Source organism: Macaca mulatta, chromosome 10, assembly GCF_049350105.2.
Source record: "Macaca mulatta isolate MMU2019108-1 chromosome 10, T2T-MMU8v2.0, whole genome shotgun sequence".
In the NCBI taxonomy this organism is placed as follows: Eukaryota; Metazoa; Chordata; class Mammalia; order Primates; family Cercopithecidae; genus Macaca; species Macaca mulatta.
In genome coordinates, this window is record NC_133415.1 from 66,617,306 (window position 1) to 66,642,923 (window position 25,618).

Sequence of the window (25,618 nt, forward strand, 5' to 3'; positions counted from 1 at the left end):
GATATACTTGCTCATAAATCTTTTTGAAACTTTTAAGATACAAAATTTGATGGGAAAAAAAAAAGTAATGAAGTATCTTAGCTTAGCTTGACACGAGACCTAAAATAAAAACAGTCAAGTGATGTTCTGGTCTCACTGGACTGAAGGCATCGGAGTTCACAGCCTGAATCCTTATCTGATGCTGGGGACAGAGCTGGGATGGAGGACTACACAACGCCTATCACAGCCCATTTACTCACAGACCAAGGCCACCCAAGTGAGAATGATATTCACAGAGTAAAGCATTCTGAACTCCAGGAACAACTGCACTGTTTCTAGGCTCCATGACTCTGAGGACTGTCACTTTAGAAAATGTCTGGAAGACATTAAATAGCAGTTGGCTTACCATAGAGCTCCTCAATCCCAAGACAGAGGACATCTAATTTCTATACAAAAATCTGTGTGTGAATGTATATAACAATTTTATTTATAATTGTCCAAACTGAAAGTTATCCAAATGTTCCCAGACTGGAAAATAGACAAACACATTGTGGTACATCACACAAGGGAATGCTATGCAACAATAAAAAGGAACATGTTATTGTTATACGTAACCCCATTGATAAAGAATAAATGCTTGAAAAAGCCAGACTCAAAGGTCGTATGCTGTATGATTCCATTTGTATAACATTCTAGAAGAGACAAAACTGTAGGAATAAAAAGCAGATCTGTGGTTGACAGGACTGTGGGTGGGAAATGGGGCAGTAGGGGGAAAGTTTTTTGGGTGATGGGGATGTTCTGCCTCTTGACTGTATGAACTTTTGTCCAAACTCGTGGAGCAGTGCACAAAAAGGAATACATTGTACTTCCTGTAAAGAAAAGTTAACATAAAAAAATAGCAGTTGGCTATTGGACTAGAGTAATTTTAAGTGATAATAAGGTGCTCTTCTTCTGGTAGAGAATTACAGATGATTTCTAATCATAGCTTTGGAATGGACTAACTTTTCGTTCAAGCCTTTTTTAGGGGGTCTATTCAAAAGAACTGTGTCCCCCCAAAATTGACTAAAATGACCACTGGGTGGGTTGTGAGTTCTCCCCGACTTGTCGGCAAGATGCTGAGTGCTTCTCCTGTTAGGTCATTTCATCACAGGGACAGGCGTAATTTCCTTCAGGGCCATATTCTCTCAGGTGTGGAAAGAGTTTTAACTCCATTCAAGGAAAAACATAATACCTCAGGAGATATAGCCTAACTGTGTTGGTTGGAAAGTGTCCTATTTCCTGAAGGATGAGCTACATCATATAGGGGATATTTGGGACTCCTTGTTAGGATGGCTTCTTTCTTTCTTTCCTTCCTTCCTTCCTTCCTTCTTCCTTCCTTCCTTCCTTCCTTCCTTCCTTCCTTCCTTCCTTCCTTCCGTCTTTCCTTCTGTCTTTCTCTCTCTCTTTCTTTTTTTCTTTCTTTCATTTGGTATTGCTCTGTCGCTCAGGCTGGAGTGCAGTGGTGCAATCATAGCTCACTGCAGCCTTGATCTCCCAGGCTCAACCAATCTTCCTACCTCAGTCTCCTGAGTAGCTGGGACTACAGGCACCTGTCACCATACGTAGCTAATTTTCAAATTTTTATTTTTGTAGAGATGGGGTCCCACTGTCTCTGTTTCTGAGCACCCAGCACACATTTGGGAAAATAAGAGCTACTTCCTTTTCCCAGCACTAGCCCGGGTCTTGGCCTTCCAGCCTCCACCAGTAGCTCATGACTCAGCATTTAAGTTGAAGCTTGGTGGGCAGAAGAGGCTCCCTTCCATTCATCTTCATTCTGGTTAATTACAGTAATGGGCACAACACTGTTTCCATTCCTATGTCTATTAACCAGCAAATGTTCAAGTCATAGGCTCTCAGCTCTCATTAATCTCATTGATGAGTTTTTTAAAAATCATGTGTTTTATTTCCTCATTATGGAAGTTTCAAGTCAGCAGTGAAAATAAGGCCATGTTGATGTCAGCTCCACTTCTGCTTTTCAAGGACATCGGAGAATCTTTGAATATTTCAACATTCTCTCAACTTTATTTTTCCTGTCTTTGAGATGAAAATGAGAAGGGATTCTCCTGGGAGGACTATGAATTGATTCAATCTTTTCAGAGAATAATTTGATAAGGTTTATCAAAATTAATATTGCATGTACTACTTGACCCAGAAATTTCACTTCTAAGAACGTATTCTAAAGGGATATTCACACGAAGATTTGAAGAAGATCAAGGAAACACATTCATCTTGTAGTTTATAATAGCAAAACTTTAGGGGAAACCCAAAATGTCAATCATTAGGGACTTGGTTAAATAAATGACGGCATATCCACACTGTGGGAGAGAATATGTTGTTAAATAAAAGAGCAGGTTGCATGATACGGTGCACTGTATGATTGCAGTTGGGGGAGAAAAAAAATCTGGAAAGATCCACGCAGAACTGCCACGTCACCAAAATTGGAAAGTGAGTGGGTTGTATAGAGGAGGAAAAGGAGAGGAGAGAGAAGGGAAATTGCAGTTTTTATTTTATCTACACTTCTGTAATGTTTGAATCTTTTTGATGATGAGCAAGCCTTGATTCTATATTAAAAAGGCAAATAAGGAAAAAAGAGTGATGCGTTTCTAAGAAATTAGTACAAATGATTAAACTATATCCCTTTTAGAGTGTACAGCGATTGGAGAGTTTCCAAGTGCCTTGACATCTGTCATCTTCGTTTATGCCTGAGACAACCTAGGGAGGTGAGCAGGTAGGCGGTGAAAATGCTGAGGCAAGACATGGGCAGGCTTCTCCACTCATTCTTCCCACGTTCACAAGGCATTTTTGGTGGTAACTGATTTCTAAACTGGCTCTTTTGCTTATAGGTTGTGTTTTAAATCATGTTTTTAAATTGAGGTATGATTTATAGTAGCATATGTGATCTTAAACGTGCATGCTGCATCTTAGCGGTATATAAACCTGAGTCACCATCATGACAATCAAGACAGTGAACACTGTCCTCACCCTGGGGACTTGTCTCACCATATGATGCCCTTCTCAGTTAATCTTCACCTACCTTAGGCAACCACTGTTCTGATCTCTACCGCTATATCTTAATTCTGCCTGCTTTAGAACTTCATGTAAATGGAACCAGAGAGTATGTACTCTTGCATTTGTCTTTGTTGTTAGCTAACAATATTTGGAGATTTGCCTATTGTACTGTATGCAGCAGCAGTTTGTTTGTTTTGTTGTGGGATAGTATTCCACTATAGACACGCATCACAGTTTTATTTGTCCATTCACCTGTTGATGGGCATTGGAATTATTTCCGATTTTTGCAAATATAAAGCTGCTATGTATATGCCATTTTATAAATATACGTTTTTGTTTCTCGTGAGTACATACTTAGGAGTGCGATTGCTGGTTATATGCTAAGTGTGTGTTTAACATTATAAGAAACTGCCAAACTTTTTCCAAAGGGATTGCACCATTTGACATTTGCATTAACAGTGTAAGAGGATGCAGGTAGGTTTCACCATCACAAATACCTATCTTTAGGTATATCCATAGGATTTTGCTATAAAGGAAATGCTACAGGGATCTTTCAGCAGCTGTAAACCCTGTACTGAACCCTTACCCATTCTAGTCCTCACAGCTTCCCAGATTAGAGAGACAAGATAAATGAGCCCTGGTCCCTATCCCAGGCAATGAGTCCAGAAGACAAGTCTCTCAGCCGATGGTCCCTGAAGCTGCAAAGTGTGAGCAGTGTTCAGGTCTGAGCATCTGTTCATACCCGTTCCATGAACCAAAGAGCATCTGTTTCTTCAGGTTCAGTTGATATTCATTGTCGTTAATTCGAGAGATCTCCCTTTCTCTCTCCACCATTCTCTCCCTGTATCGATATTGGAATGTGTGGATATATACCCTGTATCATATATGCCCTATGTCACATAGGGGCATATTCCCTGTATCATGGCTGTGTGAACCAATAACCGTGGCTATTCCTTCCAAGACCGTTGACTACAAGCACATCCAGGTCCAGCAGTTCTCAGGGTGTGCTGTGCCCATCCTGGGCTGTACATGGGGGATTTTAGGGGTAGACGGTATCTGTTTTTATGATTACCTTATTTATATGGCAAGTGAGAGTTTCCTCACTTGCCATATAAATGGCAGTTATATGGTAATTTATATACCATATAAATTACATTATGTGGTAATGTACAGTTGACTTTTTTTTTTTTTTTTTTTTTTTTTTTTTTTTTTTTTTGAGACGGAGTCTCGCTCTGTAGCCCAGGCTGGAGTGCAGTGGCCGGATCTCAGCTCACTGCAAGCTCCGCCTCCCGGGTTCACGCCATTCTCCGGCCTCAGCCTCCCGAGTAGCTGGGACTACAGGCGCTGCCACCTCGCCCGGCTATTTTTTGTATTTCTTAGTAGAGACGGGGTTTCACCGTGTTAGCCAGGATGGTCTCGATCTCCTGACCTCGTGATCCGCCCATCTCGGCCTCCCAAAGTGCTGGGATTACAGGCTTGAGCCACCACGCCCGGCCTGTACAGTTGACTTTTAAAACTACCTATTAAAATAGTGAATCAGTTAAGTAAAAATGATTAAATAAATAAAAGCACAGTGGGTCACACGAATCGCAGTTTGATTTCATATTTAGAAAACCCCAACTCTGGTACAGTTTCTCATTATCTATTAAAGACACTCTGAGTGACTTGGTTGATCATCATAATCAAAGGAGATTTACTAAGCACCCGTTGTCACTTAGAATATAATGAGCCCCGGAGTAGATAGAGGCCCCTGCTTGAGACTGAACATCAGTGATACTGTTACTAAATATATTCCTGTCAAAATCTTTGTAACATCTAACTCTCCATGATGTGCGAAAAATCCAAGCATCCAATTAATTTCCAGATCAACGCTGCACGCTTTCTGATTAAGCATCGTAAATGCTATTCAGCACTCTCTGTGGGTCGGTCCGGGTTCCTGCTGGTGGTGGAGCAAGGTTTTAAGCTCACTGCTGACTCCTCTCCTGAATTTCCTGTGCACAAGACTCCTTCAGGACCCTAGTGCCTGAACTTACGAGGTGCCTAATGAGGCCTGCGCTATGTGATTGTGTTTTTGTCTGCTCTTTTTAGAGATACATGTTTTGCAGATATCATCTTATTTTAGGTGTTCCTGAAGGTTTCCGTTTTAAGAGGAAGAGAGAAAGACTATTTTGGGAGCACCTCTGAAATTCAGGGTGCTTTAACTACATTCTTTCTCTCTATCTTTCTTTCAACCATAACAGCTCTTTGGCAAATAATCTTTTCTCCTAGAAAAACCCCCTGTCTGCTCTTCCTGCTTCCATTCTTGCTCACTCCCAATCTGTCTCCCTAGCTGGCAAATCTTTGAAAAATGCCAGATCCAAGCATGTTATTCCCCCTCCCTGCCACCCTGAAGCTTCCTTTGCTCCTAGGATGAAGTTATGAGCCCTCATGGCTCACGAAGTTTATACAGTCGGTTCTCTTTCTACTTCTCCAATGTCATCTCATGCCATGTTTTTCCTTCCCATGTTGATACAATTCTCTTTTCCCCCAGCACACACACACTGGCCTTCTTCAGATTCTTGAAAGGGCCGAGCGTGTTCCTGCCTCAGGACTTTTGCACAAGCTATTCCTTCTGCTGCCAGATTCCTGGCTAACTTCTCCTCATTCTACAGGTATCAGCATAGGGATAGCTTCTCTAGGGAAACTTTCCCTTGCCTGGCCGTCCAGATCTGGTTCTCCATATTAAACACATTTATAGCACTGAGTACTCTTCCACCGTAGCAAAGCACCCAGATCATAATTATTTCTGTAGTTATTTCTTTGGAGTCTATTTTACCCTCTAGCTGCTAAGGTCCTTGAGGGTAGAAACTATGTCTGCTCTGTTCAGCCACTTGTCCCTGCCTCCCACTTGGGATTCTAGTGATTCTTGCTTCCTGATATTCATGACCTTGTATACAGTCCCCTATAATGAACAAGGCTGACCTGTATAACCAATAGGACATTGCAAAATTGTGGTGTGTGACTTCTGAGGCCAGATCATAAAAGGTATTGTAGCTTCCATTTTGGTTCCTCTCTGGGATTGCTTGCTCTGGGTGAAGCCATCTGTCATGTCATGAGGATGCTCAAGAGGTTTGTGAAGAGCTACGTGCGAGGAGGAACTGAGGCCTCCTGCCAACAGCCACCACGTGAACCACCTTGGAAGTGGATCCTCCAGCCCTGGTTGAGCCTTCAGATGACCGCAGTCCTGGCCAACATGCTGATTGCAACCTCGTGAGAAACATGGGGCCACCCAGCCAAACTGCCCTTGAATTTCTGACCCATAAAAACCGTGCTGCCATGTTTTGGGGGTAATCTGAGATGCAGCAATAGGCAACCAATATACTACAGTTCCTGGTGTAGTATATCACTCAATAACTAGGTGTTGAATGAAAACACGAAGGCATATTGTTATCCTTCTTTTATATCTCAGGAATGTACACGTACAACAAAGAGGTTAATTAACTTGTTTCAAATCACAGTAACTAAATAGAGAGGCAGGATTGGAACCCAGATCTACCTGTCTGCATGATCCTTATTGCTGCCATTCCTATAACTCTGTTTTATCTCCCTTAAAGACAGAAATCTTAACATCTAGCTGCACAGAGGATTTTATATTTTAATACAGAATCTTTTGCTGATTACACTGAGGACAGGGCTACAGACTAGGCATTTAGTGCAAAGGTCTCAAAAGTGGATTGTGCTCACTTGGGAGGATGACAGGATGATCCATTAGAGTGTTGGGAGGAAATATTTTAAGCCTTGTTTTACCTTGATTTAAAAAATGATGTATTCATTGTAATAGTGGTAAAAAATATGTAACAAAATTCATCATCTTAGCCATTTTAAGTGTACAGTTCAGTAATGTTAAGTACCTGTACGAGCAATCTCCAGAACTTTTTCATCTTGCAAAACTAAAACTCTATACCCATTAAACAATAACTCCCTATTTTCCCCCTCAACCCAGACCCTGGCAACCATCTTTCCACCTTTTGTCTCTATGAATTTGATTACTCTAGATACCTCATATAAGTGGGATCAGAAGAATATTTGTCTTTTCATGACTAGCTTATTTCACTTAGTGTAATATCCTCAAAGTTCGTCCCTGTTGCAGCAAGTAACAGAATTTCCTTCCTGAAATTCTGAATAAATAATCTTAGGACCTTAGGATCTTAAGATGATAAAAAGGCCGAATAATATTCCATTATATGTATGTAATACATTTTGCTTCTCCATTCATCCATTGATTGATTGATATTTGGGTTGCTTATACTTCTTGGCTATTGTGAATAATGCTACCATGAACATGAGTGCACATTTTAACTTTTAATATTTATTTATATTTTATCCTTTAAAATTGTCTTTCTTGGATATGATTTATAATGTACGTAGCCCATTGATAGTAGTACATACATATACTGTCTGAATAAATAGCTACACATGTATTAGAAGTGCCTACTTAAAATTTTTTACAAATAGGGATGTGTGATTGGAGACCTCTGATTTTGTGAGTGTCCTAGATGCTATTAGATGCCACACCGATAATAACTCCTTGCTTTGAGCATGTCAGTGCCCATTGACACAACTTCCATCTGTCAGCATTTTATCTCTTTATCTCTGGAGTCAAATTCACTGATGATATGGCAGCTTAGAAGTATAGGAAATTGTTCCTCTATCCATCCTGATATTAATCATCAACCAATGATGGATAGGAGTTGGTGTGTTCATACTCGTACTCTTTCTCCCTCATGTGTTCTAACTCATGTTCTAGGGGTGCTTAGCAGAACGGAGCTCGTGTTGCCCACAGTGGGACTCACTTGTGCACACCCTGTATTGACTTCCTTCCCTGTTTCACTCCCCTGCTCCCCTACCTGTGCTTCCTGGGACCAAATTCCAAATAAAATGCTGGTTCGTGAATCCATGTCTCACAGTCAGCTTTTGGAGGAATCCCAGCTAAGACACTCAATGAATGCAAAACTCTTTGAAATCATTCAGCCCCGGTGATTAGAGTATACAGCATCATGCATGGAAAAGGAGCATCACTTTGACTTAATGTCTGTCATTCTCAAAAGCAAATTAACTAGATTCAAACTACTTGACTATTCCATTTCCTTAACAAAACTAATTCAACTTTTGTTTCTTAATCAGGGATTTATTGGAAGGGAGGAGAGTTTCATAAGATTTTAGAGTTACAACAGACAAGAGTTCAATTTTCTCAGCTCTCAAATGAGGGTGCTATGCCCCCAAGACATTTAGGAGTTTTCCAGATGTCACACTGCTAGAGGGTGGTACAGCTGTCACTGGAGCCTGTATTGAAGCTCTCTGGACTTAAGTCTCTAACAAAACAATTTTCCTACATCTTGATACACAACTGGTTAGACCAGGGGATTTCAGCAGACCTTTTCTTAAAGGATCAAATAGTAAAAATCGTAGGCTTTGCAGGCCCTATGGTCTTTGTCAAAATGACTCCACCCTTCCCTTAGAGCATGCAGGCAACCGTAGATCTCAAGTAAAAAACTGAGTGTGGCTGCGTTCTGATAAAACTTTATTTACAAAAACAGGTGGCCAGAACCTGTGTAGTTAGCGAACGCTTACGTTAGGTACAGAGGAGACAAAGGTCCTCTTTGCCTTTGTATTTAACAGAAATATTTTTTCTTATTTTTTTGAGTCAGGGTCGCGCTCTGTCACCCAGGCTGGAGTGCAGTGGTGTGATTGTGGCTCACTGTAGCTTCGACTTAGGCTCAATAGATCCTCCCGTCTCAGCCACCTGAGTAGGTGGGACTACAGATGCACCACCATGCCCAACTAATTTTTAATTGTTTTGTAGCGACGGGGTTTTGCCATGTTACTCAGGCTGGTCTCAAACTCCTGGCTCAAGCAATACACCCACCCTAGTCTCCCAAAGTGCTGGGATTATAGGCATGGGACGCCATGTTCAGCCTATGCAAAATATTTTAATTTTTAAGACCTAAATTATTTATTTATTTATTTATTGAGACAGAGTTTCACTCTTGTTGTGGAGGCCAGAGTGCAATGGCGCGATCTCGGCACACTGCAACCTCCGCCTCATGGGTTCAAGCAATTCTCCTGCCTCAGCCTCCCAAGTAGCTGGGATTATAGGCATGTGCCACCACGCCTGGCTAATTTTGTATTTGTTTTTTTGTAGAGATGGGGTTTCACCATGTTGGTCAGGCTGGTCTCAAACTCCTGACTTCAGGTGATCCACCCACCTCAGCCTCCCAAAGTGCTGGGATTACAGGTGTGAGCCACCAGGCCCGGCCTCAAGTAGTTTATTTTTAAATAGTATGTAGTCACTTAAATACAGATTTAAGTGCTTTTCCTCAGACCCAAAGAAGAGCTTACTGGATCCCAAGATGTGTCATTGCCATTTGTCCTCCCTCTCAGATTTTTGCTGTGTTAATCCTGCACGATTACTAGCGCTGGGGGTATTGTGTTCCAGTTGTTGCTTATAGGACACAATGGCACATGCACAGACAAGACTTTCTTCCCCAAATATCAAAATGAGAGTGTATACTTTTCACTGTGTCAACATTAATTACTTGTAATTTGGCGTTTGATGTTATTTTCTATATTAATTTCAACACAATGGGATGAATCTAATTTGGAATGATAAGATTCATTTGCATTTAAATTGATATTTTAAGCATTCCCTGTGAGGAACAGATAGAATCCATGATTATAATTATAAGCATTGTTTCCAGGGCAGGTTTGTTTCCCTTTGGAAGGATCTGTAAATATGGTGCATCAAGTTTAATATTAATAATGGTGACACTGTAACACTAGGTTTCTCAAGAGATACTTGTGAACAGAGTGTCCATATTTTGAAAATTCTCTTCTAGTGGAACAGTGGATAAGCATAGCTCATTAGTTAAGAACATGTTCATCTTGGTTTTTTTCCTTTTTCTTTTTCTTTTTTTTTTTTATTTTTTCAAAATCTTTTTGATACTTAACTGAGTGGAAAATAACCTAGGTTAATTTTTCAGCTTGAAACTGCATGCTTTGAGAAATCAGATGGCCTATTGTTAATTGCATATAACATGAATGAATTAAGAGCATCAAGGGAATCATTCCTGCTGCTTTCTGTTGTTCTCTGTTTTCTTGGGATGGACAAGGCAGTCTTGGATAGAGAGGCTTTCTGTTTTTTGGTTGTGGCTATGAAGAAATATAGCATTTATCCCCAGAAACTACTAAAGAAGTACTAGGACGTGTTCATTTCCTGGGGAAATTGTCTTCTCTGTGGCACTGACCTACAGCTTTTCTTTCATAACAAAATGCTGGTGTTGACTGAGGTATAAATAAATTCTACTGTGAGCAGTATAAAAGGAGAAGCAAACAGACAGAGATAGGAGCTATGTGAGGAGAAGCATGGCCAGGAGAAGCACAGCAAAAAGACAGAGATAGGAGCTATGTGAGGAGAAGCATGGCCAGGAGAAATTAAAGGCTGAAGGCAAAAGAAAAAGAGGAAAGCCGAATGTTCAATCCTCAGCCAGTCAGTCATCTCACAGATACCTACTGACCACTCACTGTTCCAGCCATGGTGCTGTGCTGAGGATAAAGAGGTGAACAAGATAGGTCAGATCCCTGTGGCCTCATCCTCCTGGGGCTGACATTCTAATGGGGTAACACATGCAACAAAACAAAAATACAGAACCACAGACTATCTTAAGAACTAGGAAGTGGCTACACAGGCTGTGCAATGTAAGTTGAGACGGACTCAACTGTGGGAACAGCTAGTGTAACCGTCTTTTAAGCCTTGAATTAGGGAGAAACCTGGATTGTAGAGTCTGGCTCATTGTGAGCAAGCAGGACAAAGGCAGGACATGCTAAGTCCCACAGGGGGAGAGCCACCTGTTCGTTTTAAGCACGGGAGTGATATGGTTTCCCCTACTTTGTTCTTTGTAATGACCTTTCTGCTTGTTTTTGGGATACTGCATTGCAGAGGGTAAAAGTGGAAGCAGGAAGCTTCTGTGGGGTCCAGGAGGGAAGTGATGCTGGCTTGGTCCAGGATGCCAGCGGTGGGAACAGAGAGGCAGATGTGCTGCCTAGCAGAGCTGGCAGATAGGGTGGCCGAGGGGAAAAAGAAGGGAGGAGCAGTCAAGGGTGATAATGTTTAGCACGTTAGTCATTGTGACCATGGTGATGCCATTTGGTGAGATATGGTAGACTGGAGGGGGGCAGGTTAAATGAAGGCAGCACTACAGATGGTGAACTTCACATTTTGCTACTCACTGACTGTGTGAGCTAAGGCAAATCACTAGCCTCTCTGATCTTCAGTTTCCCGGCTGTGACAGGTGGATTAGAAAGTACCCACTTCACTGATTTAATATGCACATTAAATGTGATCATGCATATAAAACACAAGGCCAAGCACACAGTGAATACTCAACAAATTCTGGGAACTAATACTCCTGCTATTCCACAGAAATCAATGGAGAAATATCAGAACCACGACAGGGAGAAGAGGTGGGAGACAGCACATGGTTCTCATACTTCGTTAGCCAACAATCAACTCTCCATGGGAGGAGAGATGGATTTGCGAGTTATTAATAATCAAGTGAGCAACAAATCAAAACTCCCCAATAAAGCTGCCATGTAGTATAAGATCATTGTGACCGCTTATGAGTGATTAATTGAAGTGGTTATGAGCCTTGGCCATGGTTTTATTCACAGATAATATATTTTTTGTTGGTAAAGTGCCTGGCAAGAATTCCTGCAAGGTGCTGACTGTATCAAATGACTCAGCGCCCATCTGTCACTACACAGCCTCTACACAGGGACTGGCTCCTTTCCACCGAGTGTTCTGGAACATTCTTTACATGTTAGAGAAAGAATATGTGTGTGTATGCTTGTGGGGTGTTGTGGAGAAAAAAGGGAGGGTGGTCCAACATCCATACCAGAATAGCTTCAATGCCCTGAACATTCTCAGAAGTTCCATTTAATGTCTATTTTTTGATTGATTAACAAAGACCCAGTGTTCATATCAGCCATATGAATAATTATTATACCCCTTTGATTCTGGAGACAATGAGAATCTTGTTGGGGATGACAATTATAGATGGGGAAACTGAGGACCATAAAGATCAAACAATGCATTCTTTTTTTTTTTTTTTTGGTTTGCAGTACGTCAATGGGAGTCTGTGAACTAGTGCTCTTTGAATAGCTTAGATTTACACTGAACTCCTTATTTAAAAAATTGGCAATGCTTGAGTTATAAAACATAATCCATCTCTTTCCATAGCTTAATGAAAACATCTCCTACACACTGTAATATATCTTATTCTCTGCCTTGCAGAGCAGTTATTGTGGAGAGGTTGTGTGCATGCCACATGGAAAGTACAGACCTCACCATAATATTCCCGGAGATGTTAAGGAACATCGCTAGGAGCCAAAGCCTGGCTTCCTGTTCTTGGCTTCAGGTTTTAATTATTGGTTAGTAATTAAGGATTCTTTCTTTGTGAAAAATAATTTCCCGTAGGTTGGGAGTCAGCAGCAGGGTTACCATGGTGGAGAAGCTAATCTTATTTCTATGTCAGAGATTCTCTCTGCCTTGGCCACGTAGGATGGAAAATTCTGCCTTGCCTAAAGCTCTAGACTGCTGTAATGTAAGATCAGGATTCCTGGGAGCCAACCTGTGATGAAAACTTGTAGGCAAGTGATTTATTAAGGATGTGCTCCCAGGGGAAACCAGTAAAGGATTCTGGGAGGCAGGACAGGGAGGGCTTGGCAAGCAAGAAAGTGGAAAGAAAACTTAGAATAACACACTAATTGCCCCTTTTAATTTCATTTAAAAAATGCTTTCTGCAAATTCATATGTGTCCTTAAGGCAGGAAGGGAGAGGGAGGCTAGGAGAACAGACTTTGAGGTCTGACCACCTTAGGCTTGTGTTCTTCCCTGCTGAATTCTAGCTGTGCAATCTTGGGCAGGTGACTTAACAACATTGAATGCTTACTGAGGGTGTCCTATGAGCCAGAGGCAGTTCTAAGGGCCTTGTGTGCACTGCTGAATTGAATTATCACAATCACCAATAAGACCAGTATTATTATTAACCCATTTTACAGATAAGGAAATTGAGACACAGAGAGATTAACTTGCCTAGGGCACATAGTTAAGAAGCAGTTGGATGTGAGATTTGAATTCAGCGAGGCTGGCCCAAGAGCTCTTCTTCACTTCCTCACTAAATTTCTCTGAGCCTTTAGTTGCAGAAGAATTATTATTTATGAAAGGGCCGCATGTGGCAATAGGCAGAGTATACTTATTTTTGAGATAAAAGCAACCATATTAAGAAAAAGTAAAACCTGAAGAGTGGTCTATTTGTATTAATTCAGAAAGGCAGCAAGTCATTCAGTTTGTGCTCAAATATCCACTATGATCAAGAAGGTTGTGTTAGATTTTTTATTGCTGTATAGCAAATTACTATGAACATAGTGGCTTAAAACAACACAAATTTATCTCAGAGTTTCTGGATATGGGTTAACTGGGGCTTTTGCTCAAGGTCTCACCCAGCTGAAATCAAGGTGTCACTGGAGCTGTCTTATCTAGGGCTTGGGGTCCTCTTTCAAGTTCATTCAGCTGTTCGTGATTGTAGGAGTGAGGCCTCAGCTCCTAGGGAGTCCACCATTCCTTGCCATGTGGCCCTGTTCACATCATGGCAGTTGCATCTTCAAGGCCAACAGGTAAAATCTCCACTGCTTAGAATCTCTCTGACTTCTTCCTTCTCTGACCTGTAGATTCCCTTTTAAAGGGCTCACCTGATGAGTTCAGGTCCACCCAGGATACTCTTTCCTTTGATTAGCTTAAAGTCATCTGATTAGGAGCCTTGATTACATCTGAAAAAAATCTCTAACTGTGCCATATAATGCAATCTAATTACCTAATTGTAAGAGTGATATCTCATCATATTCACAGGTCCTGCCCATACTCAAGAGAGGGACTATACAGAGTGTTTACAATAGAGGGTAGAAATCTTGGCGGGGGCGGGGGGGCATTTTACAAATCTGCCTACCATAAAGTCTTTGTCTTCAAGAAAAAATGATTAAGAGATTTTAAAGGTAAGAATGGGCTCTAGCCAAAATGAAATTTAGAGTGCTCGTGATTCTTTGACACAACTACCAAATTTATTGTCTATTTTAGAAGACTCCATGGCTTCAGAGTCTGATCCTTCTTAATTGAAGCCTGGGCATTGTTTCTTTGTCTTTGTTGCTGCTTCAGAAAACTGGAATTGGATGATGGATCAGACCTTCGGTCTCCATCAGATCCACATTTGCCCAGGCAATGATCCCATGTAGGTGTGGCTCCAGTGGACACACCCGCTTGGGCTCTGTTGCTTGGCAACAAGACCTGGGCAAGCAGTGTGGAAGACTGCCCACTTTGCTGTGGCATCAACCCACTACTCCCCTCCTGGGTGGGGGACATGGGTTCAGAAATCTGGTTAGGCCCATCTCAGACACCCAGAACTGTGGCTTTAAGACAGTACGATTGGGAAACAGGCACATGAGGAGAGGGATAAAGTAAAATGGATGTCAGTTCAGCAGGTTCAGCATTGTTCAAAATGACTTGAGTCACAGCTGCAGCCAGGGGTTATTGCCAAGTTAATTATTTGGAAGGCTTGGTCACCTAAGGGTTTTTGGTTCTCTGAGATAGAAACCCAAATAAAAAAACCAGTAAAATATTTCACATTTTGGGAATTCAGTGCGTATATACGGATAGTGAAGACAAAGAAAGGAACAAAGGCAGTTGAGAATAGTAATCTTTCAATTTTCTTATATTTGCATAAATGACTTTCTCGTGGCTTATTACGTAAACATTGCTACACTTTTTCTGAACAGGTGTGTTTAGCGATAAATGGAATAAAATCCCAATAGTCTCATTAGAATCCTCTCATCTTTTCATCCATCCATCCCATCCATCCATCCAACTATCCATCCATCCATCCATCCATCCATCCATCCATCCATCCATCCATAATTCAGTCTTTTATTTATGAAGTCTGTCTTAATGATCTCTGTGGGGAATGAGGCCTCCGGTTCATTCTCTTGTGAGTAAAAGAGTTGGAAGACATTAACCCGGTCTTTAAGCCGCTTAAATTTAGTCAAAGAGATGAGAATCTGTCAAAGGGCTTTAGGGAATTTGGAGTAACGAAATGACTTTTGTGGGCTACTTTTTAAGTCTAGGCTTCTAGGTGGAAGCAAATCTCCAGATGAAATCCAATTACCCATTTGTCTAGTATAGTATTGACGAATCTTCTAGATGAATTCGTACGCTGTATCGACCCCAGAAAACAAGTTCATCCCCCATGTGGTGAGCTGCATTCTTTTTTTTTTTTTTGAGGTGCCATTAGATACATATAATGTCTCTAACTTGATAAGCTGGGACAAGTAATATAAGCAACCCAAATTTTCTACAGATAACTGAAGTGATTTCTTTTTTCATTTGTTCTTCAGGAATCTCTCACAAATCCTTAAAGATAATCCTGTTCTTACGTTTTAGACTTTTTTTTTTTTTTAGTAGATTCTCTTTTTTTTTATTATTATTATTATACTTTAAGTTCTAGGGTACATGTGCATTTAAGTATCTTTCTTTCTCTAATTTTTTAGGGCCGACTTCTTTTTCTAGCTGTTGCATTCCCATGTGAGTGGTGTTTTATTGCCAGGCTAGCACTAAGCATATTATAATGTAATTATATACTTACATGTGAACCCCCCAAGGTCAGGGACTAGATTTTTCACATTTCATAATCCAGGCCCGTAGTATAGCAGTTTGCGCACAGTGGGAAAAATACAGCTTTCTTAAATGCTGACTAAGTTCAATGAAACAAATGCTAGTCAACTGAACAACTTAAAAAAATAGATTGACCAGATATTTTCTTTGCTTTCAGCCATAGCTGTAAGTTTAGGTCCATACAAGTAGTTTCATTCTGTTAAGCAAGGTTTCATTTCTTCCCCGTTTTTAAAGCAAAGTATGTTCCTGTAAAAATAAACAGTTTCCTCTAGTACATGAGTTGCATTAAATGATAGTCATTTGACCGATGGTCTGTCAAAGTGATTTTTAAAAACTCCCCATTCTCAGTATTCAGTCTGACCACCTGGTGACAAAGTGCTCATCATGATCCAGCAGCATTCAAGAGCACATTGAAAATGCCAGCCCTTCCTTTCAATAAGAAACAAAGGTTATTTAAGCCTCAATTTCATATGAAATATTAATGTGCTTATTTAAATATTCATAGGCCTAAAAGCCAGAAGCAATGTATGTGATCAATACTTCATAACATCTGAGTCATTCGGGGCTGAGTACTGTGCTGGTTTCTTGCTGCCACTCTTTTATCACGGAGGCCACATGCCCCCTGGGGCCCAATGTGCACACTTCTGTCAAGCTCAAGGTACTTCCTGTGCTGGCAGCTCTTCTGAGCTCTCAGCAGGCACCCACTTCAGAGACAGTCGCCTGTCAGGACCCATCTAAAGAATGGAAAAGTGCAGGAATGTAGGGGTGGGCATTTTTCTCTTACAATCACTTCTGTTGGTGAAATAGCAATACTGGAGCATAAATAATGTTCCAAATTTTGAACTGAACCAAAGAACGTAATTTGTCCTCTCCTATCTGGGAACCTAATTGCATTTCCAGCAACTTGAGGGATTCTAGACATTATAGAAAAGAAACAGCTTGTAGTTATTTGCATGTGGATTATTCACCTCTTGAATCATATTCTCTCCAGGCTTGCAGCCATAGGACCTCAGTTAGGTTCCAGGGTCCTCTCTTTCCTTAGTATCATGCATGATGAAGGATGCAATGGTGGCATCCACCTATGGGGTGGTTGAGAACTAGGAATTACATAGGGGCTGTGCATGCTACAGTTTCTGATCATCATCGATAGAGGGTCATTATATAATTTAGTTCCTGGTATTACTTGCAATAATATTGGTGAATTAACATTTAATGCAATTTAACAAATATGTATTAAATGCTTGCTTAACTCTGTGATAAGTGTTAAAAGGGACACAAAACACATACAAAGTACACACTTCCTTACAAATAGCTTATGATCTAGCTGTGGTGTAGTCAAACATTATAGGTGAACTGCACTGTTGAATGAATGAATGATTGAATGCATGAATGAAGTGCCAAAGTCAATGAGTAGGTTAACCATCAGAATCTTGGAGTGCTTTAAAAGAAATACACACTATGAGGCTTATCCTTAAAGATTTTGATTCTGTAGGTCTAGGGTAGGCCTAGAAGCCAATATTCTCTTCAGACTGGGGTACACCTCAAGTACTGTAGGAGGATGGAGAAGGGGGTCTAGCATGGGCAGCTGTAACAGTTACTGCATAAAACAGCCATAATATGTCAACAGCATATAACAGTAGGTGTTTATATAGCTTACGAGTCCGCAGTTCAGCTGGCAGCCAGGTGCTCTGGGCTGGGCCCAGCTAGGCAGCTCTGCTGAGTTTGGCTGGCTTGCTTGTTTCTGTGTGTTGGCTGAGGTTTGGTGATTTTGGTGGGGCTCAGTGAGGTAGCTCTGCTTCTTACTGCAGCTCTGTAGGCCAACGTGGGTGGTGGTGCTTCAGGCTGTGGCAGCGGGGCAGCTCTTCTCCATGTCTCTCACCCTCCTCTAGGGTACAGCAGGCGAGCCTGGGAATGCCATTCTAACAGTGATGGCAGAGGCATGAGAAGGCAGTTGGGAGCACCCAAGGCCTCTTAAGGCCTAGGCTCCAAACTGGCACAGTCAGTTCTAGATTATTCTATCGCTCAAAACATGTCACAAGGTTCAATCCAAAGTCAAGGGGTAGGAAATACACTTCACCTCTTTAAAGGGAGATTCTGCAGAGTCCCATGGCAGAAGCTGTGGTCTAGGGAAGGATGTGGAATTGGAATCAATGCAAACTTCTGTATTTGTTGCACTCAAGAATTCTTGGAAAAGCTCCCGAAGAGTCATGAATCTGGACGGATTCTCATCACAGGATCTTAGAGCTTCTCAGAGCATGACTCAGAGTTTCCAAGCTAGAAGATGGAGTGCAAGAAGTGGCCCATCCTCCCAGCCATCAGAACAGGAGCTGATGTCCCACCCTGCAATGGCTTAAATACCAGGAGATTTCCCTGGCTCAGAGAAAACCTCACTTGGGGAAGTTGCTACCTTATAATCCCTTTGCCCACCTTGGGAATTACCCTCACTTACGACTATCCTTGAATATTCATCTAGTTCTAACGTCTGCGACAGGGAAGAAGATGCAGGTCATAAATCCCGCTTCCTTGGGGGCATCGTTCATTACATCCCTGGCCACGAGCAATGGGTCTTCTCCCTGCCTTTACCTTCTCTTTTCTTGGACGTTGTTTTCAAAGCCTTTGAGATTTATGCTGGTATCCTCTGCTTTTTGCCCTTAACTTTGCAAGCCTCACAATCTTATACTTAGCCTGGATCAGTTGTCCTTTTCTTTTAATGGCGCTGAGTTCACTGGGAGGTCCAATGAACAACTGTACTGGTTTCTTGAGGCACACCCCTGCTTCTCCATCAGGACAACCCAGAATTGTGCAAAGTTGTAATCTCAACTCTTTCGAGACAGAAGGAAATGAATGCTTATTGAGCATCTATTATGTGCCAGGCCTGATACGCATATTATCTCAACGATACCTTGCAATGCTGACAAGACATCCATTTTGCCCATTTCACAGATGAGAAAATTAAGGTTCAAAGATGTTTGATATGCTCCTCTAAGGCTGCACCATGAGGTAGGGAGCCAGGAGTCATCTCAGCTTTGACTCAGTTTCCACTACTGCCAACTGTCAGAACTCTACCCTTGCAAGCGGGCTGTTTTCCAACTGTCAGCATATGCAACTCTGCTGAAGACTCTGTCTTCAGGACCCTATTTTTCTCATCTAGAGTGAATCATTCTATCTCCCTACCTCATCTCTACTCCTGGGTAGTGGCCTTCACCCAGTGGTCGACAGGAATTGGTGGGTAACTCTGAGGCCCGCTCGGTCCACACTGTTTCCCAGAATTCCCCAGGGGAGATTGAGCTCCCATTGCCCTTGGGGTAATATGCTCTCTGGGCCACTCTCCCTTTCTGGCATCACTTTCCTCCTTCCCAGCTGGTGCTTCCTGGGATCTCCTCTCAAATGAATGACTTGCTTTCAAATCCTTGTCTCAGGGTCTGCTTCTGAGAAAACCCAGCACACAGCAAGAAGGCTCTCCTTGGATTCTACAGACCCACCAGCCATTTCTTGACCTTTGTAGCTTCAGCAAAGCTACCAAGCAGGAGACGTTCTACCCCACCCACCTTCATGCCCTGAAAGCTGCCACCTAAGTCACACTCCACATGTTCTCAAAGAAGTCTCCCTTTGTTCCACAGACCTAGCAGAACCCCTGAGCTTGGGCCAGTACTGTGAACTCAGCCTGCAATCCTCACTGGATTGGGAGCTCACAATAAAGAGACCACAACTTCCCTGTCTGCCTGCCCCTCACCTGACAGTCATGTCTCACATGCCTGCATCTTTACTGACCTGCCAGCTTCTCTAGAGAGTGCCTGTGTCTTATTTATCTCTCTTCCTCTGGGGCTTGCACATAGCAGGTTCAATCCACAGCAGTTGTATTGACTTAGAGAAAATACCCAGTTTGTATAGCGAAGATGGGTAAAGGAGGCTGTAATTTTAACTTGGTCTAAAATAGTCTCTTGGCTAATACTCATTTCGTGTCATGACTATTGGGATAAAGAAAAATTTTAATTATTTGGAATAGTGAACTTTTACCAGTGGGACTGGATCCCTCTGATGAAATTCCATCATAGAACAATAGAGTAATAATCCAAGTGGCCGTTATTATCCTTTGCTCCCAACACTCAACAGGCTCAGTGTAGATTTGTTGAATTAGATTAACATTAACAACTTACATTTATATATTGATTTGCAATTTTCCAAGTATTTTATTCTTAGTTTAATGGAAAGAAACTGGACTACCAGCATATGCTGTTTCCTCTCTTAATATACAGAATAACCAAGCTTTGAAAATAATTCTGCTTTCAGAAACATTTTGGCTGGTTTGATTATAAAGTAATTTTTTGAAGAGCCTCGGGTGGAGTTTTCAGTTCTCACTGAAAAGAAATCAGTAACCACAAGGAGTTTTTCCAACATAGAACATGTCTATTTATTTTAACCTTTAATGAATTTCCAAGGCATCTCCGGGGCAGACGTTGCTACATCCCCCTTCAGCCTGACACCCTCATGTCCCTGGTGAGCTGCAGCTGTCTGTACCTATACCTTTGCCTAGGGCTTTTCCCCAGGCTGTGGGGAGGTAGGAACTTCTTTTGGTACAAGCCCTTAACCAATGACTGATGAAGTTGGCACACAAATACCCCAGCTTCTTGAGGCATCACATCCCAAGGGGGCTCACTCTGGCTCACATATTCTATGCTGTCTCCCAGAGTTCCCCAGTGGGATTAAGCCTCAGTGCCCACCGTGCCGTCTTGTTTGATAACTGCCCCATTTACGAGCTACCTCTCCTTCCTGGATTCATTCCCTCTCCTCTACCCCGGCTTCCTGGAATCCTCTTCCAAATAACCTACTTGTACTCAAACCCCCCTTGCTTCAGAGTCTGCTTCTAGGGAAACCCAAGCAAAGACATCGCCAAGTAAAGGGCACCAGGCTGGCTCATCCCTCAGAATGAGGGATGTCAAAGGGCACCAGGCTGGCTCATCCCTCAGAACCATTAGGTCACTTAGCAAGGTGTGAAGCTGCCTGTTAATTCTCTGCTCAAACAATTTTCGAGCCTATCCCTGTCTACTGGTTTTATTGCTCTCCTGGGCTGGTCTACTCTATTTGCTGTCCTCATTGTGTTAATGGTAGTGTAAAATTTTTAATTAAAAATAAAGAAGATGAATGTGGTTAGTAGCTCCGAAGTTGCCACTCTGAACTCTACATAGGGTGAGAGACAAACACTGTGCTGTTAAAAACCAGCTAGTTTGGGCCCTCTGCTGGGGAATCGAGCATGAGATATTTAGGTGTTCAGTTTTCTCATCTGTACCAAAGAGGCAGAACATTTTCACAGCCATATGTAAATATATATAATTTCATTGTCCGCTTCCAAGTGTTTGATACAAGTTGAAGACTCAGACTTTGCTCTGAACTCAAGTTATCAAGATGTGCAGTTTTGTACAGAAATCAAATTTTCTGTTCAATTCCTAGGTCTCATCTAGTTTAAGTTCAGCATAGACATTGTCATCTCTTCAATAACATCCTACCAGTGGCCATCAATCATCCTCTTGAACATTTTCAGGTAGGAAGAATTTGTTACTTTCATTAATTTACTAATATTTATTTATTTATTATTTTTTGAGATGGAGTCTCCCTCTGTCGCCCAGGCTGGAGTGCAGTGGCGTGCTCTTGGCTCACTGCAACCTCTGCCTCCCAGGTTCAAGTGATTCTCCTGCCTCAACCTCCCGAGTGGCTGGGACTACAGGCACCTGCCACTACGCCCGGCTAATTTTTTGTATTTTTAGTAGAGACGGGGTTTCACCATGTTAGCTAGGATAGTGTCAACCTCCTGACCTCATGATCCACCTACCTTGGCCTCCCAATAATTTACTAATCTTAATCACTAGACAGTTCTTCCTTTGACTGAATTAAAATTTTCCTTCTGTGGTTACCACCCATTGGTGGGAATTTTCTTGGGAGAAATTACTGAACAAGTGGAATGCCTTGTTTTACCAGGAGAATCTGAAATATTTGAAAACATACTCTAATGTGCCTGCTTTCTTTTTTCCAGGAAAAGCTTTTCCAGTTCTTTCAGCTGTCCTTAGCATGGTATGGCTTGGCCGTGTTACCGTCTGCCATCCCATCTCCCTCTTACAGTGAAACACCCATTGGAAACAACCTAATTGTTCAACAATTGGAGATGAGCTTGTTTAAATAAATTACAGCATAAGCTAATGCCATGTAGCCCTTAAAATTATGTTTTGAAAGATTTTGAATAACATAAAACTGTTTATGGCACATCAAGCAGAAGGGAAGAATGTGCAAGAAGAGCTGAATTTCATTAAAAGTAGACACATAGAAATTTAAGGCCCAAAATATGTCAAAATATTAAGAATGGTGGTATTACGGCTAGTTTTGAATCTGTTTTATGCTTTTTCAAATTTTTTGACAAATAACATGCATTCATTTTTTTAATCAGAAAAAATGATGTTCTTAGGAAAGAAAAGAAGAAAAAAGAACTTGAGACTCACAGAACCCGTAGAATTCTTCAGGTATATTCTGGTATTGCAGATCTCAGAGGAGCTGGCACAGCTCAATATGGAGGCTTCGCGTTCCAATTTCAGATGAAGGTTTTGGCAGATGGATCACACCATCCACTAACATTGTACCTGCAGCTCACTGGAACCCCAGAGGACTCTTGCCCCATATGAATGACTATCTTTTTCGAATCTGGCAGCTGGAGCTGGGAGCAGCCTGACAGGAACTCCCTGGGCTAGGCAGGGAGAAGGGAAGGATTCAGAGGTCGGTCTTCATATCTTAGGCCTTTGTGGGGTTATGCTATGCACAGGAGACAGGCCTTGCGCCCTCAGCTTTCCAGCCCAGTGTGTGCCACACCACCTTGAAGTCCTCCAAGTGGCAAGATGATTGTTTCTCCAAGGATGGTTTGGGAAAGTGAGCAGAACTCCACGTGGCTGCCCTGCGAGGCACTGGGTCCTGGAGATGGAGGGAACTGTGGAGAATGTCAATGCTTCTGTCTGCAGAGGGTGGAGTGGGGATAGCCCTCTGAGGGAGGACCACTGATCCTGCAGGTCATGATCTCTGCCACACTTGCTGTCTGTAAGGAATGGCCCCAGATACATCAGAGCCTTGGAGAAAATGCAATGCAGCGCTTCTCAATCCCCTGCCTGACACATCTCCAGGGCCCTGCGGTTATGGAGGAGGCAGGGAAAGGTGGAGGCACTAGCGGAGTCAGTCAAAGTCAGGCGGAGGCAGCAAGGACTGTGTCCAGGGCAGTCCCTTTAAGGAAGTGTACGAGAAGACCAGCAGACAGCTCCGCTCATGTGTTCATTAGGGAAGGTGCCATGGGGAGACAGGGAGAAGGGCTGTTTCCTTAGACTCCACACACAGGACTGCTGGGCACGGGCAGTTTACAATGGTCTTCTCCATAGACATGGATTATTATCATCGCTGAGAATATAGCTTTGGTTCAATTTCTGTCATTTCTCTCTGGGGCCACATTGGCTGGACTCTGCCAAGGATTCATTTAATAGTTTTTCCTAATATTAAAAAAGATGCTCCTCTCAATTTATTCTCTTCCAGATTTATAAGATCCCTTCAATGCCCTGTTTCTTGTTGCCTAGTGCACGAAATACATGGAATATTCCCACTTTCTTTGTGCAATGTAAATACACTCGCCTTCCAGGACAAATGACCCAGACTGGTGACCTCCAAACACTCTTTGCTGGGTAACCATCCTTTCTCTTATGCAAGCCCTTGTTCTCTAAATGAGTCTCTTCAATGACTAAGATAACATTTTTTACACCTAGATCTGGAGGTCTCAGAAGTATAGCTTAGAAATAGTTTGGATAATTTTAAGTGAACACACCAATGCTTGAATCTTGTACTCTCCCGGGCTAAAATAAGTGATCAATTCTGTTTAAAGGGCTTGTGGGTTTCATCAGGAAAGGAGTGTGTGACTTGCTGAGTCAAAAATTAGAGTGTGTGGTTCCAGCCCCTCAGGGCTTTCGGTGATTCTCTGCTAACATTGCTTATTGCTAAGGGAGAGTAATGCTCAATGTTATGGGGGAAAGGCAGTGGAGTGGTCATAAGTGACATAAATAATCAAAAAAGATAGCATTCTTACTTTCATAAAGCTAGGGCTGCAATGTGAGTCGCTGCAGCTTTTGGCTTTTTGCCTTCGGTTTTATCCAACAAGAACCCAAATGGCTCATTTCCACCCTTCAATTCAATATCATCAGGTAGAGCTGATTTAAACCTTGCCAAGTCTCTTTCTTCTTCCCCCTCCCTGTACCTACTTTCTTGGCACTCTGTTCTTTCAGACGTCAGGTTTCTTTCTTCTCCCAAAGCCACTGCCTTTGCCTGCTGCCAGGCCACATGCCTTGTCCATTTGCTTGTCGCCTGAGCTGTGGCTCCAATGGGATGGACAGTTCCAGTGTGGCTGCCTACGTGGCTGTCTGTGTGTGCATGCATGTGTGCCTATGAGTGCACGTGCATCTTCTTTTGTACTTATGCGTGTGTGTATGTTCCTGTGTGTGTGTTCCTCCATGTGTGCATGCATATGTTCCTGTAGGTGTACTCGTGTGTGTGTGTGTGTGTGCATGTTCCTGTACTTGCATGCACGTATATAGACAAGCACACATGTGCATGTTCGTAATAGCCAGGGGTACTAGGACATTTAAGATGCATCTGTTTCCCCACCAAAGTTGGCTTGTACTTACATAGTTGGAGGCCAGGTCCGGGTGGAGATAGTCAATCCCTGGGAAAAGACAACAATAACACAGGAACCAAAGGTTAATACCTGCCACTGTGTCCTCAGGAAAGCTGCCCATGAAAGTGCCCTCTTTATGGGGCTGGTGCCAGAAAGCTTGCCATGGGGGTGAGTGCCCCGTCACAAAGCTCCCAGCCTTGCACCTCCTTTCTGTGTGGAGGTGGGAAGGTGGGCTGCACTGCCAGAGCAGAGAGACAGCTGCCCCAGACACGCTTGAGAGTGAAGCCAATTAGAGTTTGAGGCCCAAGGATAACACTTCTGACATAAATGTCAGCACTAAGGGGCTTTGTGACAGTGAGATGGATGGTTCATCAGAGCACTGATCTAAAAGAGATTTGTAGAAATCTTGACATTTTTAAAGCATCAACTGGCATTTCTCTGAAATGAAACTGGCCCTGGGGAGGAAAAGTGATTATTATTTAACAGGGCATGGACAGCAATGGATTAGGAGAATGTACTCCGGCATGGAAATAATAAGAGAACATGGCTGGGCGAGAAAAGCCATTAGGCAAAGGGCAAATGGTTTCCAGTGAGGTGTTGCTGGTTGGGAGCTGAAGCTTATCTCTTCAGAATGTGGCTTTCCAGGAAGCCTGAGGCTTGAATGTCTCCGCAGGAGCCCTGCTTTCTCCTGAATGGTGGCCTGTCTTGTTGCCCAGTAGTCATTCCAAGGGTAAAATCATGGGCTATGAGCACTACTGAGTTCCATCAGACCCTTGGACCTCAGAAAGCATCATGAAACTTCAAGGGCGATTGAAAAGCTCTCATTTGGGTTTGCAAAACCACATAATCTTTGCAGCAGTTACATCTGAGCATCTAGCCCTCCAAGAAACAGGGCAGGTTCTTGACACCATCTAGCATAATTGTTACAAATGTAGGTTTTTGGAGTCAAAGACAGGCATTTGAGTCCCAACCACCCTGATAACTGCCTGCAAGACTTCAGGTAAGTTGCTCAGATTCTGTGCTAGTTTTCCTTTTTCACCAACTGGGGGTAAGAACAATGTAGGGACTAAAGAAACGAATGCATGTGGTATGCTTGGCCCAGCAGCTGGTGCATTTAATAACTACATGGGGATACAGATTCTAAAAGCCAGA

General features: G+C 42.4%; 1 protein-coding gene across 2 annotated transcripts in view; it reads right to left on the reverse strand.

Moving 5' to 3' along the window:
- Positions 1-25,618, reverse strand: part of PCSK2 (proprotein convertase subtilisin/kexin type 2) — a 254,019-nt gene that overhangs the window by 88,815 nt on the left and 139,586 nt on the right. For both annotated transcript variants that reach the window (XM_028827173.2, NM_001266025.1), the window contains 1 exon segment: positions 24,477-24,514. In XM_028827173.2, coding sequence (XP_028683006.1) covers positions 24,477-24,514 — 38 coding nt within the window.